The 12576-nt window shown below is 41.3% G+C and overlaps 2 protein-coding genes across 11 annotated transcripts; one reads left to right on the forward strand and one right to left on the reverse strand.

The window, feature by feature from the left end:
- Positions 1-570: 570 nt before the first annotated feature.
- fam168b (family with sequence similarity 168 member B) lies at positions 571-4705 on the reverse strand. 6 transcript variants are annotated; one of them, XM_044105560.1, is made up of 7 exons: positions 4539-4705; positions 3275-3390; positions 3100-3186; positions 2414-2556; positions 2127-2325; positions 1932-2047; positions 571-1243 (listed from the first exon to the last, which is right to left on the reverse strand). In XM_044105560.1, exons 2-6 carry the CDS (start codon positions 3366-3368, stop codon positions 1944-1946), a joined length of 627 nt encoding a protein of 208 aa, XP_043961495.1. In that variant the 5' UTR covers positions 3369-3390; positions 4539-4705; the 3' UTR covers positions 571-1243; positions 1932-1943. The 6 variants fall into 6 exon arrangements, with proteins under 6 accessions (XP_043961495.1, XP_043961496.1, XP_043961492.1 ...); XM_044105561.1 differs by having other exon boundaries at positions 3299-3390; positions 4539-4702; XM_044105557.1 differs by lacking the exon at positions 4539-4705 and adding an exon at positions 4288-4512 and having other exon boundaries at positions 3100-3183.
- A 137-nt stretch (positions 4706-4842) lies between these two features.
- fbxo45 (F-box protein 45) lies at positions 4843-9509 on the forward strand. 5 transcript variants are annotated; one of them, XM_044105554.1, is made up of 5 exons: positions 5174-5266; positions 5582-5673; positions 5756-6110; positions 6982-7338; positions 8509-9509. In XM_044105554.1, exons 3-5 carry the CDS (start codon positions 5772-5774, stop codon positions 8692-8694), a joined length of 882 nt encoding a protein of 293 aa, XP_043961489.1. In that variant the 5' UTR covers positions 5174-5266; positions 5582-5673; positions 5756-5771; the 3' UTR covers positions 8695-9509. The 5 variants fall into 5 exon arrangements, with proteins under 5 accessions (XP_043961488.1, XP_043961487.1, XP_043961489.1 ...); XM_044105553.1 differs by lacking the exon at positions 5174-5266 and adding an exon at positions 4843-5093 and having other exon boundaries at positions 5582-6110; XM_044105552.1 differs by lacking the exon at positions 5174-5266 and adding an exon at positions 5117-5132 and having other exon boundaries at positions 5582-6110.
- The last annotated feature ends 3067 nt before the right edge of the window (positions 9510-12576 follow it).

The following is a 12576-nucleotide window of genomic DNA, read 5'->3' on the forward strand; positions in this document are numbered from 1 at the left end:
GTTTAAAGCATGTTGCACTTGTATGGCACTGCTTTTTATGGACTTTTTTTTTTTCAACATTAAGACCGTTTCTTTTACGAGCGCGCGCACGCACACACACACATACACACACACGCAAAACGCTGATCCCATTCATTCGTTCTCGTCAAACGATTGCCCCGACTTCTCTCTGTTCCTTACTAAAGAACACTTCTGGCCAAAACGAAGACGCTGCAGTTCTAACAGGCCTGAAACTGCTTTTGGTCTTTTTCTCTTTTTTTTTTTATTTTTTATTTTTTAGAAAGCAGCTTTTCCTAAAAACACAGGAGAAGAAGAAAAGGAAAAAAGAAATGAAACACTCGGGCTGGTTAAGTTGCGGAATGGCTGTCAGTCAGAGGCACGAAGTCAAACACTCCCCGTCTCTTTTATTCCCTCCCCCTAAAATACAAAAAAACCAAAAAGAAAGTAAAGACGCCGCATCATTTAAAGAAACAATAAAAACCTCGCGTTACATATCGAAAGCAGTGGAAATGGTAAGACTCTGCGTCGGAGTACGCAGGCACGTTTTTGCATGAAAAACCTTTTTTTTTCTTCACATTTATGAGACGGTCACTGGTGATTCAGCATTGCAGATTATTACTTTTTTTTTTTAGTTCCTTTGGACGTGTGCCTTTTATTGACTTTGCATCTGTCACAGCAGGTAGATCAAGCTAGCATTACTTCATATATCTATATATATATATATATATTTATATACACACACACATGCATTCAACATCATAGGTATCCTCCAAATAATAATAATAATAATAATAATAAAAAATAAACAGAAAAAAAATCAGAACTCCCTTTTTACCACTGCAAAGTTTAACCTATAAAAACCTGCATGACAGTCCGCAAAAGGTTCACCTGGAGGTTTTTTTTTTTATGTTGGTTTTTTTTTTTTCCTTTTTTGCAGTTTGATGCGAGATATGAGGCCAGGCTGCAGAGGTGCTGATGCTGGCGGGGCCTGGAAGGAAAGGGGGGAGGGGGGTACTGCAGCCTTGTTGATATAAGAGGGACGGGGGGAGGAGGGGTACATGGGTCCCTATCCTTCCAAGCCCCCTCCATGTTGGAACGGGGCTCTGATCTATGTTAGTTGGGTTTTAGATTCACATTATGCTGGAAGAAGACTAAGTAGTTGCAGAGGCTGCGAGGGCAGGCCGCTGCCAAGAGCGAAAAACACTGGAGTAGAGTGTGAATGCATATCTAACGCCTTCGCGACCTGCAGGGAGAAGAACGGGCACGAGTCAAGACGGGTTTCTGCAAGCCGCTCGCAAACTATTCACACCCTTTGAACTTTGTTTTTCACATTTTGACACATAAGAAAAAAAAACTCATTTTCATATTAGGATCATGAATGTTCTCAATGCTCGGTCGTGCCAGAATGCATCGATAAAACCCATTAACAAATTGTTGAAATAGTAACCGCGGTGTCTGCATTCCATAATTATTTCTTAAAATTAAAATCTTTTCACATTGATCACTTTCGCAACTGTGAATTAGTGCGAAAAAGTGGGAGGACCTGTTGATTTTGCGAGAATTTCCGCAGGCGCAGATTTGAGAAAAAGAGGAGAGAACGGTAATTTGGCAGTAAACAGATAAAAATTATTTTGAAATGATTGCTAGAATAATATTTAACAGTTATCTTGAAGGGCCTCTTTATGAGTCTCTCTCTCTCTCTCTCTAGAGGGCCACTATGGTGGGCCGGATTTGGCCCCTGGGCCTCAATAACTGACTGTAATGCAGTTCCCTGGGATTTTAAGACAGGTAATGGGTCCAGGAGCGCAAATTGGACATCCCTGCTCTATCACATAACACTCTGACGTTTATGATGTGATAAAATGTGAAAAAGTTAAAAGGGATGTGAATATTGCAATATTGAGAGAGTTTCAGTCATACACAGGACTCACGCTTCAATCTCTTCACCACTGTGACGGCACATAACTGTAGCTGGGGGTGCCAGGGGCCCGATATGTGGGCATCGTAACTTGATGGGGGGCAGGTGATGGACTTGTCAACAAAGTTCCTAGAAAGAAACACAAACAAACACGTTTTGTTTCAGCCTGAAGCGCACCGCTAACGTGTCGGAAACCGCCGAAGCTCACCTGCTGACATGGCCATGGTTGTGCCTGCTACCATCCCCATGGTTACACCATTGGGGCGAGAGGGAGGGATAGGCGGGGCGTACATGGCCGCGGGCATCCCGTTGGGCTGGACCACCGTCGTGTGATGGATGACATGAGGCGGAGCAGCGTACAGCGGCTGCGTGTAATAGGTGCCTTGCTGTTGTGACGGTATTAGCGCCTGGATCAAGAGGAGCAAAATATTTTTTTTAGAAAAATACGATCACGTCGTCAGACATGACAGTCCAAACTTGTTCCCAGTCACTGACCTGTGCGTAAGGGTTCTGTTGGGGATAGGTGCTCCTCACAGGGTAAACGGCGGTGGGGTATGGGTTCGGAGAGGAGGAGTACGGCGGGACGGTCCCCGTGTTGGGAGAGCAGGACATTTTGAAAGCGGTGCCAGTGGCATAGCCTGGCGAGAGGAAACACTTTGTTTTATTCAGGGTTTCACCGACTTTGAAAACTTTCTTAAAGACCATTATGAATGGAATTAAGGACCTGTATCGCCACACAAATGTACAAACTTTGTCCAGCCAACTGGTGATAAATTTGCAGTTACCCAAGATGTACGCTAAAAAGCTAGCTAGCTAACCAATGAGCGAACACTAGCAGCTAGTTAGAGGTAGCCTCAACCGCTACTGCAGTTAGTGAAGTTCTTACAAGTCCTATTAAATAAATGTGAAGGAATAATTTATTTTGTTATTAATGTTTTGTTTTCAGTAAGTTAGATTGGGAACTTTTAATTTATAATCATTGGACGGTGTGACCGGTAAACCATAAACCAAAAGTAAAATGCTACTGTTGCAACTCCAGTAGCATTTGAGTTATTTTTAGCAATACTTAAAATGGCACTGGAGTTGTAACAAACATTCAGTTTTTTTGCCGATCATGCAATGGGGACAGATGGTAAGAGAAGGTAAACGAAAGACATTCAAAGCTACAGTTCAGTTCTTACCGTTGGGGAAGCCTGGGTTTGCTCCAGCATAAACATTGGGACTGTATGCCGGTGCAGCGGTCGCGTATCCAACAGGGAATCCGGCTGCTGTGGCCAAACAAAGGGGCGGAAAAAAATTAAATAAAATTGATTTGGAGAACCTTTATGAATCTGTGTCGCTTTTTTTTTTCCTTGCCTGTGTTGCTGCAGAAGAAATTACCTGGATAGCTCAAACCCTTTGTGTTGGTGAAGGAGACCCCTGTTGTTCCAGGGCTGTATACAGGATTCATGGCGTCTGTCTGCTTATAGTAGCTGTGTTAAAAAAAAACCCATTTAAGATACAAGTTAGGCAAGCCAGTGGAAAGTGGAAAACACACTATACTACATTAGCCTTTTTTTTTTTAAACATGAAATATGTGCCTTTAAAACTAAACTCCAACACATTCATATACAAAGTATAATAATAAAAAATACTAAAATGCATCCTACAAACATGACTTTCACTTACATCATATTGTTTGCTAAATACCCTAATAAAATGTTTATGTTTCAGAACATCGTTCCCCCCCCCACGTGACGTTAGACGCTGAGTTCTAGTTTAGACATAATGTATGCTGCCCTCTAGAGGTGATGTTTGGGAACACCATTACATCACTTTACAAAAAATTAAAAAAAAAAACAATTTGAAGGTAATTTTGATAATTAGAACTTACATTTAATATTATAACTGTAGACAAGACTTGCGTAAAAACAAGGCTGAAAGTTGTGCATTGGTTTATGTAAGAATTCAGCACAAAACCAAAACAAACAATGTGGTCAATATTTCTTAATAAAAGTATCACTTTCAAAATAAAAACCACATTAGACAAAATAGTTTTAGCCATATTGGCGGTATTTAAGCTACATTAAATTTGCTTATTTGACGTAACATAATCAGCTCTTTATTTTAAATATTTTTTATTTTTTTTTAAATTAAGTCTATTTAAGCAACACTTTCCGATTTTCTTTAAAAACCCGTTCCCTGTAGTTTTTAGCAACACCAAGGACTATGTGTGTGTTCTGCTAAATAAGACGTCAGGTGTTCTCCTTGTGCACAGGAAAAGATGGCAACCTCTCTTTCAGCGGAGGAATTCCGAAACATCCCGTCGCTTTGTTATCATTAAGCTAGCTTAGCTCGCAGGTTTTAAATGGTACAGAACCTGCGGCTACCTCAGCGCGCCTGCTCCTCGCATGTTTTTCTCGGATGTCCCGTGTGACCCGCAGATTACTCGTGTGACCGCGCCGAGCCGCGGGACAGTTCCCGGACAGCCCGCAGACGGGACGGACTTGTCAACAGGCCGCGCTGCTCCGGACAGGAGGAAGGCAGGCAACCGAGACAGCTGTGCTCTGACGGACTGTCCCAACATTGCACACAACTCTTAACTCTGACTCATTTCAATACAACCCGAGCTGGAACTTACTGTCAACCGTTTCCACCGTGTGTTTGCTTCCAGCTCCGGTCCTCCGCTGTTAAATAAAAACTGAGCTAGCTGGTGTTTTGTTCCCAGATGCTTTGCTTAACTCTTTTGAGCACCACGCGTCACTTCCGTGTATTCTGTCACGTGGTCTTCATAGCACAATCCTTCGCCGCATTGGCTTCGTTGACCTGGTAGAAACGATACGTCAAGCATGTCCGCCATATTGACAGTGGCAAGTTCATCGTTGGAAACTAAGAGACCAGGTTTATCAGATTTAAAACAAAAGTGATAAATGTTAGCTGAATTTGATGAGTAATTTTTAATCAGTAAGATTTTTATCTCGATACGAATAACAGAGACTTCTGCACGACCTTAAAATAACAATGTGAAACAAAATGTGCCTAAAATTAACACAGTCGCAAACTACTACATTTCATTAAGTTTGCGTTATATTTTAAAAAAAATCCCCATTAAGTTAACCTTTATAAAAAATCACTGGAACACAACCGTCTTTCAAGTCTCTCAACACAAAACTCCACTCACAATATGGCAGCAACGGTAACGACGAAGCGTTTCGGATTTCTTTTGCCCTTCGGAGTTAGTTGTTTTTCTCTCGCTTTCTATCTCTTATGATTTTATTTTTTATTTTTTACTTAATAAAGCAATTATTTATTTTTTCACTGTACGCCATATGTTGAGGACACGATTAATAACAAAAACAGCCGTAATAGGTCAGAAAATATTATTTTATCCTTCGAGAAAGACATGGTTTAAGCAGTACGTTTTTACAAAAATTAAATATTTAAAAATGTAGCCTCAAATTTCGTAAACATTGTGAAATTGTGAGCTCATTATTATGACAACTATCTGGTCCTTAAAGATCAATAAAAACATAACAACCCGATTTTTGGGCTGCATTTCATTGGCATTTGTTTGACTCATACGTTTAAAATCATTTTAGTAGTTCTAAATAGATTAAGTAGCTTCACATTTAAGTGTAATACAGTTTTCCGACAAGGCTTTGAGTATTGTATTTGCTCTTCCAGGACCTTGACGCATCGCTTCATTCAGCCATTGAACTGGGAAGAGCAGGCTCTGTGCTCATGGTTTAACTGCGACCTGTGTGGGGCTTTTACAGGTAAAATGACGCCGTTTTGTTTATTTTAGAGGTCGCCTCACAGCACACGGTGAAACTAGTCGGTCGGCCGGTGTCGTCGTAGAGGAGCGAGGACCCCAATGTCTGTAGCAGCCGCTGGGGGAGGAGGCTCTCCCTGCTTGGGCGCAGCAGCAGCGGCGGCGGCGGCGGCCAGTTGCAGCTCCGCCGGCTTGTCTTACTCTACTCCCACGGGCGGAGGCGCCGGGGTGGCCGGGAGGTTGCCAGCCCGAGTGCTGGAGCATATTTTCTCGTACCTGGAGCTGTTTGACCTGATGCGCTGCTCGTTGGTCTGCTGGCACTGGAACAACATTCTGGCGGATGAGAACAGCGAGGTGTGGCGCAGCCTCAGCTCTCGGACGCTAAGCGATGAAGCCCTGCGATCTGATATCCTGTGCAACCTGCCTACATATAAGGGGAAGGTAGGCTTCCACAGGCCGTCTTGTTCTATAGGAATGTGGGAAACGTGATAGATGACGAGTCTCTTTCAAAAACCCTTCTTAGGAAGGTTTCTATTGGACAAGAAGCAACACTTCTCCTCTGTTATTAGCACGATAAAGCTAATATATACTTGTTGTACATGTTTGAAATCGTTTTTAATGCATATTTTAAGCTGGACTTAGCAAGATGGACCATGTGCTTTTCTGTTTTCATGCTCATCAAGTAAGGATTCTCTGTACTGACTCTAACACTTGTTGTGGGATCTTATCATATCATCTGATCTTATAGAATTAAACAATGTGAAAGGTGTCTCTAAATTGAAGATTCTCACTCCTTTAAAAATGAAAAGAAACAATAGAAATGCTACAAGTGTGATTCTTTTTTATTATTACTAAATTCTTCATCATGCATTGTTTTTATCCCTTATTCTTGCTGTGTTTCATTGAAGATGTGTTCAACAATGATCTCTAGTTAAACAATTCATACCTCTGTAAACCATTTCACCTTTGGTCACTTTGCAACCTCTAATTTAAGTGCATTTTATTGGGATTTGAACACAAAGTGGATGGAAAACCTTGGATATCTGTTATCAATAAGAATTTGAAAAGGTGTGGCCTACATGTCTTAATATTGACAACTAAATGCCATGCTGCAACAAAATGTAGATTGTTCTGTTGCTGTATAACACAAAGATATGGGAAAAATCAGTGGATGCACCAAGCGTCCCTGGGAGATGACAATCCTTATTTGACAGACAAACTTTTGAAACCCTTTTAAAGTGTAGCAATATGCACAACTAACAGCCACAAGAGATGCCAACCATGTGACTGATGTCATGTCTTCTGTCAACAGCTTAAGGCTTTCCAACACGCCCTGAGCTCCCATGACTGCTCCCGCAACGTTTACGTGAAGAAGAACGGCTTCACTCTGCACCGCAACCCCATAGCCCAGAGTACGGACGGCGCGCGAGGCAAAATCGGCTTCACAGAAGGCCGGCACGCCTGGGAGATCTGGTGGGAAGGGCCCCTGGGCACCGTGGCCGTGATAGGCATCGCCACAAAGCGGGCGGCGATGCAGTGCCAGGGCTACGTGGCCCTGCTGGGCAGCGACGACCAGAGCTGGGGCTGGAACTTGGTCGACAACAACCTACTTCACAACGGGGAGGTCAGCGGAAACTTCCCGCAGTGCAACAACGCACCCAAATATCAGGTGAGCACAGCGTATCCCGCGCTTTTACTGATTGAACACAAAGCAGAAATGAAATCACGTTAGAAAATTAGAATTTAACTGAAAACCAAAAATCAGTGTTAAAAAATAAATAAATAAAAAATGCTGTTTTTGAGCAAATTGAGGAGAGGTTAAGTGGCGGAAATAAAAGAGGCCTATTGAGCATCAGGGATAATCACATGTTCAGAGAGCTGTTGAGTTAAGTCCTCGTTTCACCAAGTCAAAGTGAGCGCAGCCATCTAGCAGGAAGCACTTTGTCCTTCCCTCTGTTGAGGAGCTTGATGGAGATGCTGACTTTGTTTTCCAGCAGATCTTGGCACCTGCACACACTGTCAAATGTACCAATACCTGCTTTAATAATCATGGCATCACTTTGCTTGATTGCTACCATAGAAAATTTATGATCGGCTAAAAGGCAACTGACAGAACAATGCAAGCGAGCTGTAACTCATGCAAAAAGATGTGAAGCTCATGTACTGTGCAGTACATGAGCATAGTGTTCAGTGAGATGACAATTCTGTATGAAAAATCCATTGTTTTTTTTTGTTTTTTTCAATCTTATTTAATGTTGTGATTTTCTGAAGAACTGAATTTTCAGTTTTCATTAGTTGTAAGCCATAATCATCAGTATAATAGGAATAGACTCTAGAAGTATTTCACTTTTTGAACTGAATTAAAAACAATTGATGGTTTTCAGTGATGCACTTCTAAATGCAAAATGTGATTTTATTGCTATTATCTAAGATAGGAAGGAAACAATCAATCCTATTAATGCAAAATATTGATTCTTACAGTTGTAAATTTGACCTTCGCATCATTTTTAGTGGCAGATTGATAAACAAAATCTAAATTTTGTGCTGCTATTTGTAGGTTAAAACAAGCCTGTAGCCGGTAAATTAGTCAGGCTATCTGATGAGGTAGCTAGCCTGCAGCTGGCTGCTCCACATACAGTCATTTTCTTAATATCTCATTAGAAGGACTTTTACTCGTAAGATTCCCAGAAACAAAAAATTTTAGCGCTTAAAAGTTGAAATAACACCTTTAGAGTGGCCCATCACTATTCTCAACTCATATTTTCTGCAAGTTATCATTCTTTGAAATCAATCGTTTCTGTGTAATCAAACTCTGCAATGTGACTATTTTCGTTGACAGATCGGGGAGCGAATACGAGTAATTCTAGACATGGACGACAAGACGTTAGCCTTCGAGAGAGGCTTCGAGTTCCTTGGCGTTGCTTTCCGCGGACTTCCAAAAGTCTGCCTGTTCCCGGCCGTCTCCGCCGTGTACGGCAACACTGAAGTCACAATGGTCTATCTGGGAAAACCTCTGGACGGCTAGACGCAGATTAACCCCGTTTTCGCATTAAACATAAACTTCCGACAGGAGCAGAACCCCCTGCGGCCCCTTTTTTTGTCAACAGACTGCTACCACTTTCTGTCATGAAGTTTGAATGTGGCTGAGGCTGAGGAAAAACAGACTTTAGAGTTAAGGTGTGGCTGTTTTACTACAGCTCAACAAGATCGCGCGGGAGGCCGCGCACAACACGTGGAAACGGAAAAACATACGGACTTGTCCTAAACAATGTTTCTTTACCGACGTGGAAGGACTCCACTTTTACGGTTTGTCTGCTGGACTGTTTTGATCACAGGACAGTAAAGCATCGTTTCATTTCCTATACTTCAGGTGAATAAAGCTAAACAATTATGTAAGACGTCATTTGTGCTTCAATGAGGCCAGAACTACTCTAAACTGTGGCAGATGCTTCAGCATTTTAAGTGAAACAGTAATCATTAAAGCAAACTGTTTGGTGTATGTTAGCTAAAACAACACTCTGCGGGTTAGCCAAAGTCATCTGTTCTGTCCAAAATCGGACTGCAGTGAATTGAAACCGAATCCTTGTGATTTGTTGGTACACTTTGATCAAATTCACAAATGGACGACCAGCTGTCAAGTGCATGAATTGCAGACATAATTATTTCATAAACAGTGCAAACCTTGCCTGTGTCATGACAATATGTGTCCTTTTTAATGTGCTACTGTAGTATTACATGTTATTTATTTTGTGATTTTATCTCCGGTACTATAGACACTGTACGGTTGTATGGCCTGAAAATAAAGTCCTCACGGTGCCACCATAACAACAAAGATTTTTGTGTTTATTTTTTAGACATATTATCCTCCTTAATAAAATCTTCTGTTTGTGTTTTTTTTTTCTGTCATCACACTTGAATGTTTTAAATTAAACAAATTTCGATCTCAGGCAATTATTCTTTTAGCTAAAACGCTAACCCCACAGACAATCACCGACATGCTTGATTGTTAGTAAAATTAGCTTTTTCTGAAATGTATTAGTTTTACGCCAATTTTAATAGGAACTAAACCTTACATAATGTTCCATTTTCATCTTGTTCGTCCACAGAATTTGTCACTTTGGGTCAGCAGTGGTTTTGGCCTTGGAACTCTCCCATGGATACCTTTTCAAGCCAAGTCTGTTTCTTATTGTTGAATCATCCTGAAAGTTTAGTGGAAATAAACTTTCAAATCACGATACAGGCACCAACCTCGTGAGAACATTCCTTGGACGTTACTCTTAAAAAAAGTATGCGAACCATTTGAAATCAAAGATGGCTGCCATGCAAATGGCATATTCTGCCACAGAATCCTACGACATTGATCAATCTGGATGCTATAGGGGCAAGTCTGTACATATTTATAGCAAATCCTACTTCTATACAGGATACGGTGGGCATCTTGAAAATGTCTAAGGAGTATCTGCCAAATTTGCTGCTTATACCACCATTTGAAAGATCCCTACAAATGATCCCATCTGCTGTACTAATCGACATTAACTGAGGCAAGCGTGAAATCTCCAGTGCTTTAGGTGTTGTTTTGGATGAGCCAGAGGACTCTTGGAATAATTTGGACTATAGTTTCCCCAAACATGGCTAGGTTTTCTTGTACTTACTCAACTCAACTTTACTTGAGGCAGAATTCTGGGGCAGTCATTGACAAGTTTCCCGTTTCAAAACCCAGTCAGGCACAGAGTTTGCATGTTCTACCCAGTCGGTGCACTGACCTTCTCCCAAAGTCCAAAAATTTCTATTTTATGACAATTAGTCTCTCTAAGTTTCCCTTGGACATGTGTTTGTGTACATTTGTATTTGTCTCTGTGTTGCCCTGTGATGGACTGGGGATCTGCCCGGGGTGTATCCTGCCTCTCTCCCAATGGATAAACGACATAGACAATAGATAGATGGAAATCCGAAACTATCTTCAAAAAAACCTGAATATCTTTTAGCTTGTGATTGCTTCTCCATGATGATCAAAGACACACAGATGATTTCTGTGATGGCAAAAGGTGCAACATTGTGCTATGGTAAAAATGAAATCTGAGAACATGCCTGACAGAGCTGACCTCAAAAACAACACTGATACCAGATGCTAAATTATGTAGAAGCCATTTATGAACTAACATAATGTACATATGCTAGCTCATATCTACATTATCTTTTTGATCTGTGTTTAATAGAGCAAATCACAATGCTCTTCACAACACTGCTTGTGCACAATCACAAATGACTATATCCCTTTTTCTCCATAGCTGATTGAGATGTTACTCAATATGATGCTAATCCCTAATGTGTACTTAGTTTTTATTACATTTTCATTTTAATTCTGGCTCCAGGCTTACAATGTCTTATTTACAGTTTCATGGGAAAACACTGAAGATGACAGTTTGTCACAGTGTAAAATATCACTGTATGCCTCGTAAAGCAGTGTAGATTTGCCGTCCCCTCAAAATAACTCACTCAAAAGCTAAATGAAAATGTCCAAATTGTGTCCAATGTGTCAATATTTTGAGTGGCCACCATTATTTTTCAGCACTGCCTGTACTCTCCTGGACATGGAGTTCACCAGAGCTTCAGTGGCTGTCACTGGAGTCCTCTTCCTCTCCTCCTATAAGGCATCATGAAGCCGATGGAAGTTAGACACCTTGTGTTCCTCAACCTTCCCTTTGAGGATGCCCCACGGATGCTTATGAAGGGTTTCGGTCTAGAGACATGCGTTTCTAGTCCAGCACCTTTATCCTCTTTGGTAAGGCAGCTGTTGTCCTGGAGGTGTGTTTGATGTCATTATCATGTAGGGATACTTCAAGCGTTCTAACCAAGTTCTAACCTTTCTTGCACCCGGTTCTTGTTCTTAAAAACATTAATGCATCCTCACAAGCTTTGGACTTGACCATTCCATCTCCAAAATGCATGTACATGCAGTTCCTCATATGACCAGGAGGTGTTGCAAATGTCTTAAGATTAAACATAGGACATTGTTCTCTACACAACCAAACACTTGACAAGGTCATCCTGTATTCTTCCATCTTCCATACCAACGTTGCTGGCACCCAGCATTTGATGAGGAAACGGATGCACAATGTTGGAGCAGACCCTTCTTTATTTGTCTGCATCTTTGTAATCCACAGTTATTTAAAACCGACTCCACTCTCTTCCAGCGATTTTTAATTAACTTAATGGTTGCTGGATTTCTGATCATTCTCAGCAGTTTTCTTTCACGTGGAAAAGGTAGCCTAGGTCAGATGGGTCAAACCTGGAGACTGTTGGGGGCTCCAACCTGACGATGATCCCCAAACATCCAATCCAAACTTAACGTAGAATTGGGATCATATTAGGCTTCGATACTGACCTAAACCTGTCCATGAACTGTAGTTTAAAGCTACACCCTTGCTGTTAAAAGCACCCCCATTTTAAGGCTCCCCTGCCAGTTTTGGAAAGAAGAGTGGTCATACATTGAGAAATCATTATACCAGAGCCTTGTTGTTTTCTGAAGAAAGTAAGTTGTTTCTCTGGAACTTGGTAATGGTTTCCTAAGCAGATATCCGTGGGGGTGTACGCTTGATTTTGAGCCGCTGTAAAATCCAGCGCTTGTTGTTAAGATTAAGTCGTTTGTGTAATGTTCATTTCACCCTGAAAATAGAATGAACCAAATGCAGGGTGAAAATTAGAAATAGTGCACCTCCTATCGGAGCTGTGTTTGACGGTAATTCGTGACGGATTGTGATGTCTCACTGAACCACAATTTCAGAAGACATCTGTGTCATCTGATGGACTCCAGTTTTCCTAAACCGCCAGAAGGTTTTGCTTCCATTATTTCTCGCGAGGCAAGTTTGCCTTTGTGCAAAAGAATAAGTTGGCGGCACGTTTTTGT

This window comes from Gambusia affinis, linkage group LG21 (genome assembly GCF_019740435.1).
Source record: "Gambusia affinis linkage group LG21, SWU_Gaff_1.0, whole genome shotgun sequence".
NCBI lineage: Eukaryota > Metazoa > Chordata > Actinopteri > Cyprinodontiformes > Poeciliidae > Gambusia > Gambusia affinis.

Excerpts from the sequence above, each read along its gene's own strand:
- fam168b (XM_044105556.1), bottom strand. The coding sequence starts at position 4,484 with ATGTTGGGACAGTCCGTCAGAGCACAGCTGTCTCGGTTGCCTGCCTTC. Across the intron at positions 3,391-4,287 it reads CGAGGAGCAGGCGCGCTGAG|CTACTATAAGCAGACAGACG; the intron begins GTAGCCGCAGGT and ends TTTTTAACACAG. Across the intron at positions 3,187-3,274 it reads TTTCTTCTGCAGCAACACAG|CAGCCGGATTCCCTGTTGGA; the intron begins GCAAGGAAAAAA and ends GTTTGGCCACAG.
- fbxo45 (XM_044105553.1), top strand. The coding sequence starts at position 5,772 with ATGTCTGTAGCAGCCGCTGGGGGAGGAGGCTCTCCCTGCTTGGGCGCA. Across the intron at positions 6,111-6,981 it reads TGCCTACATATAAGGGGAAG|CTTAAGGCTTTCCAACACGC; the intron begins GTAGGCTTCCAC and ends TTCTGTCAACAG. Across the intron at positions 7,339-8,508 it reads ACAACGCACCCAAATATCAG|ATCGGGGAGCGAATACGAGT; the intron begins GTGAGCACAGCG and ends TTTCGTTGACAG.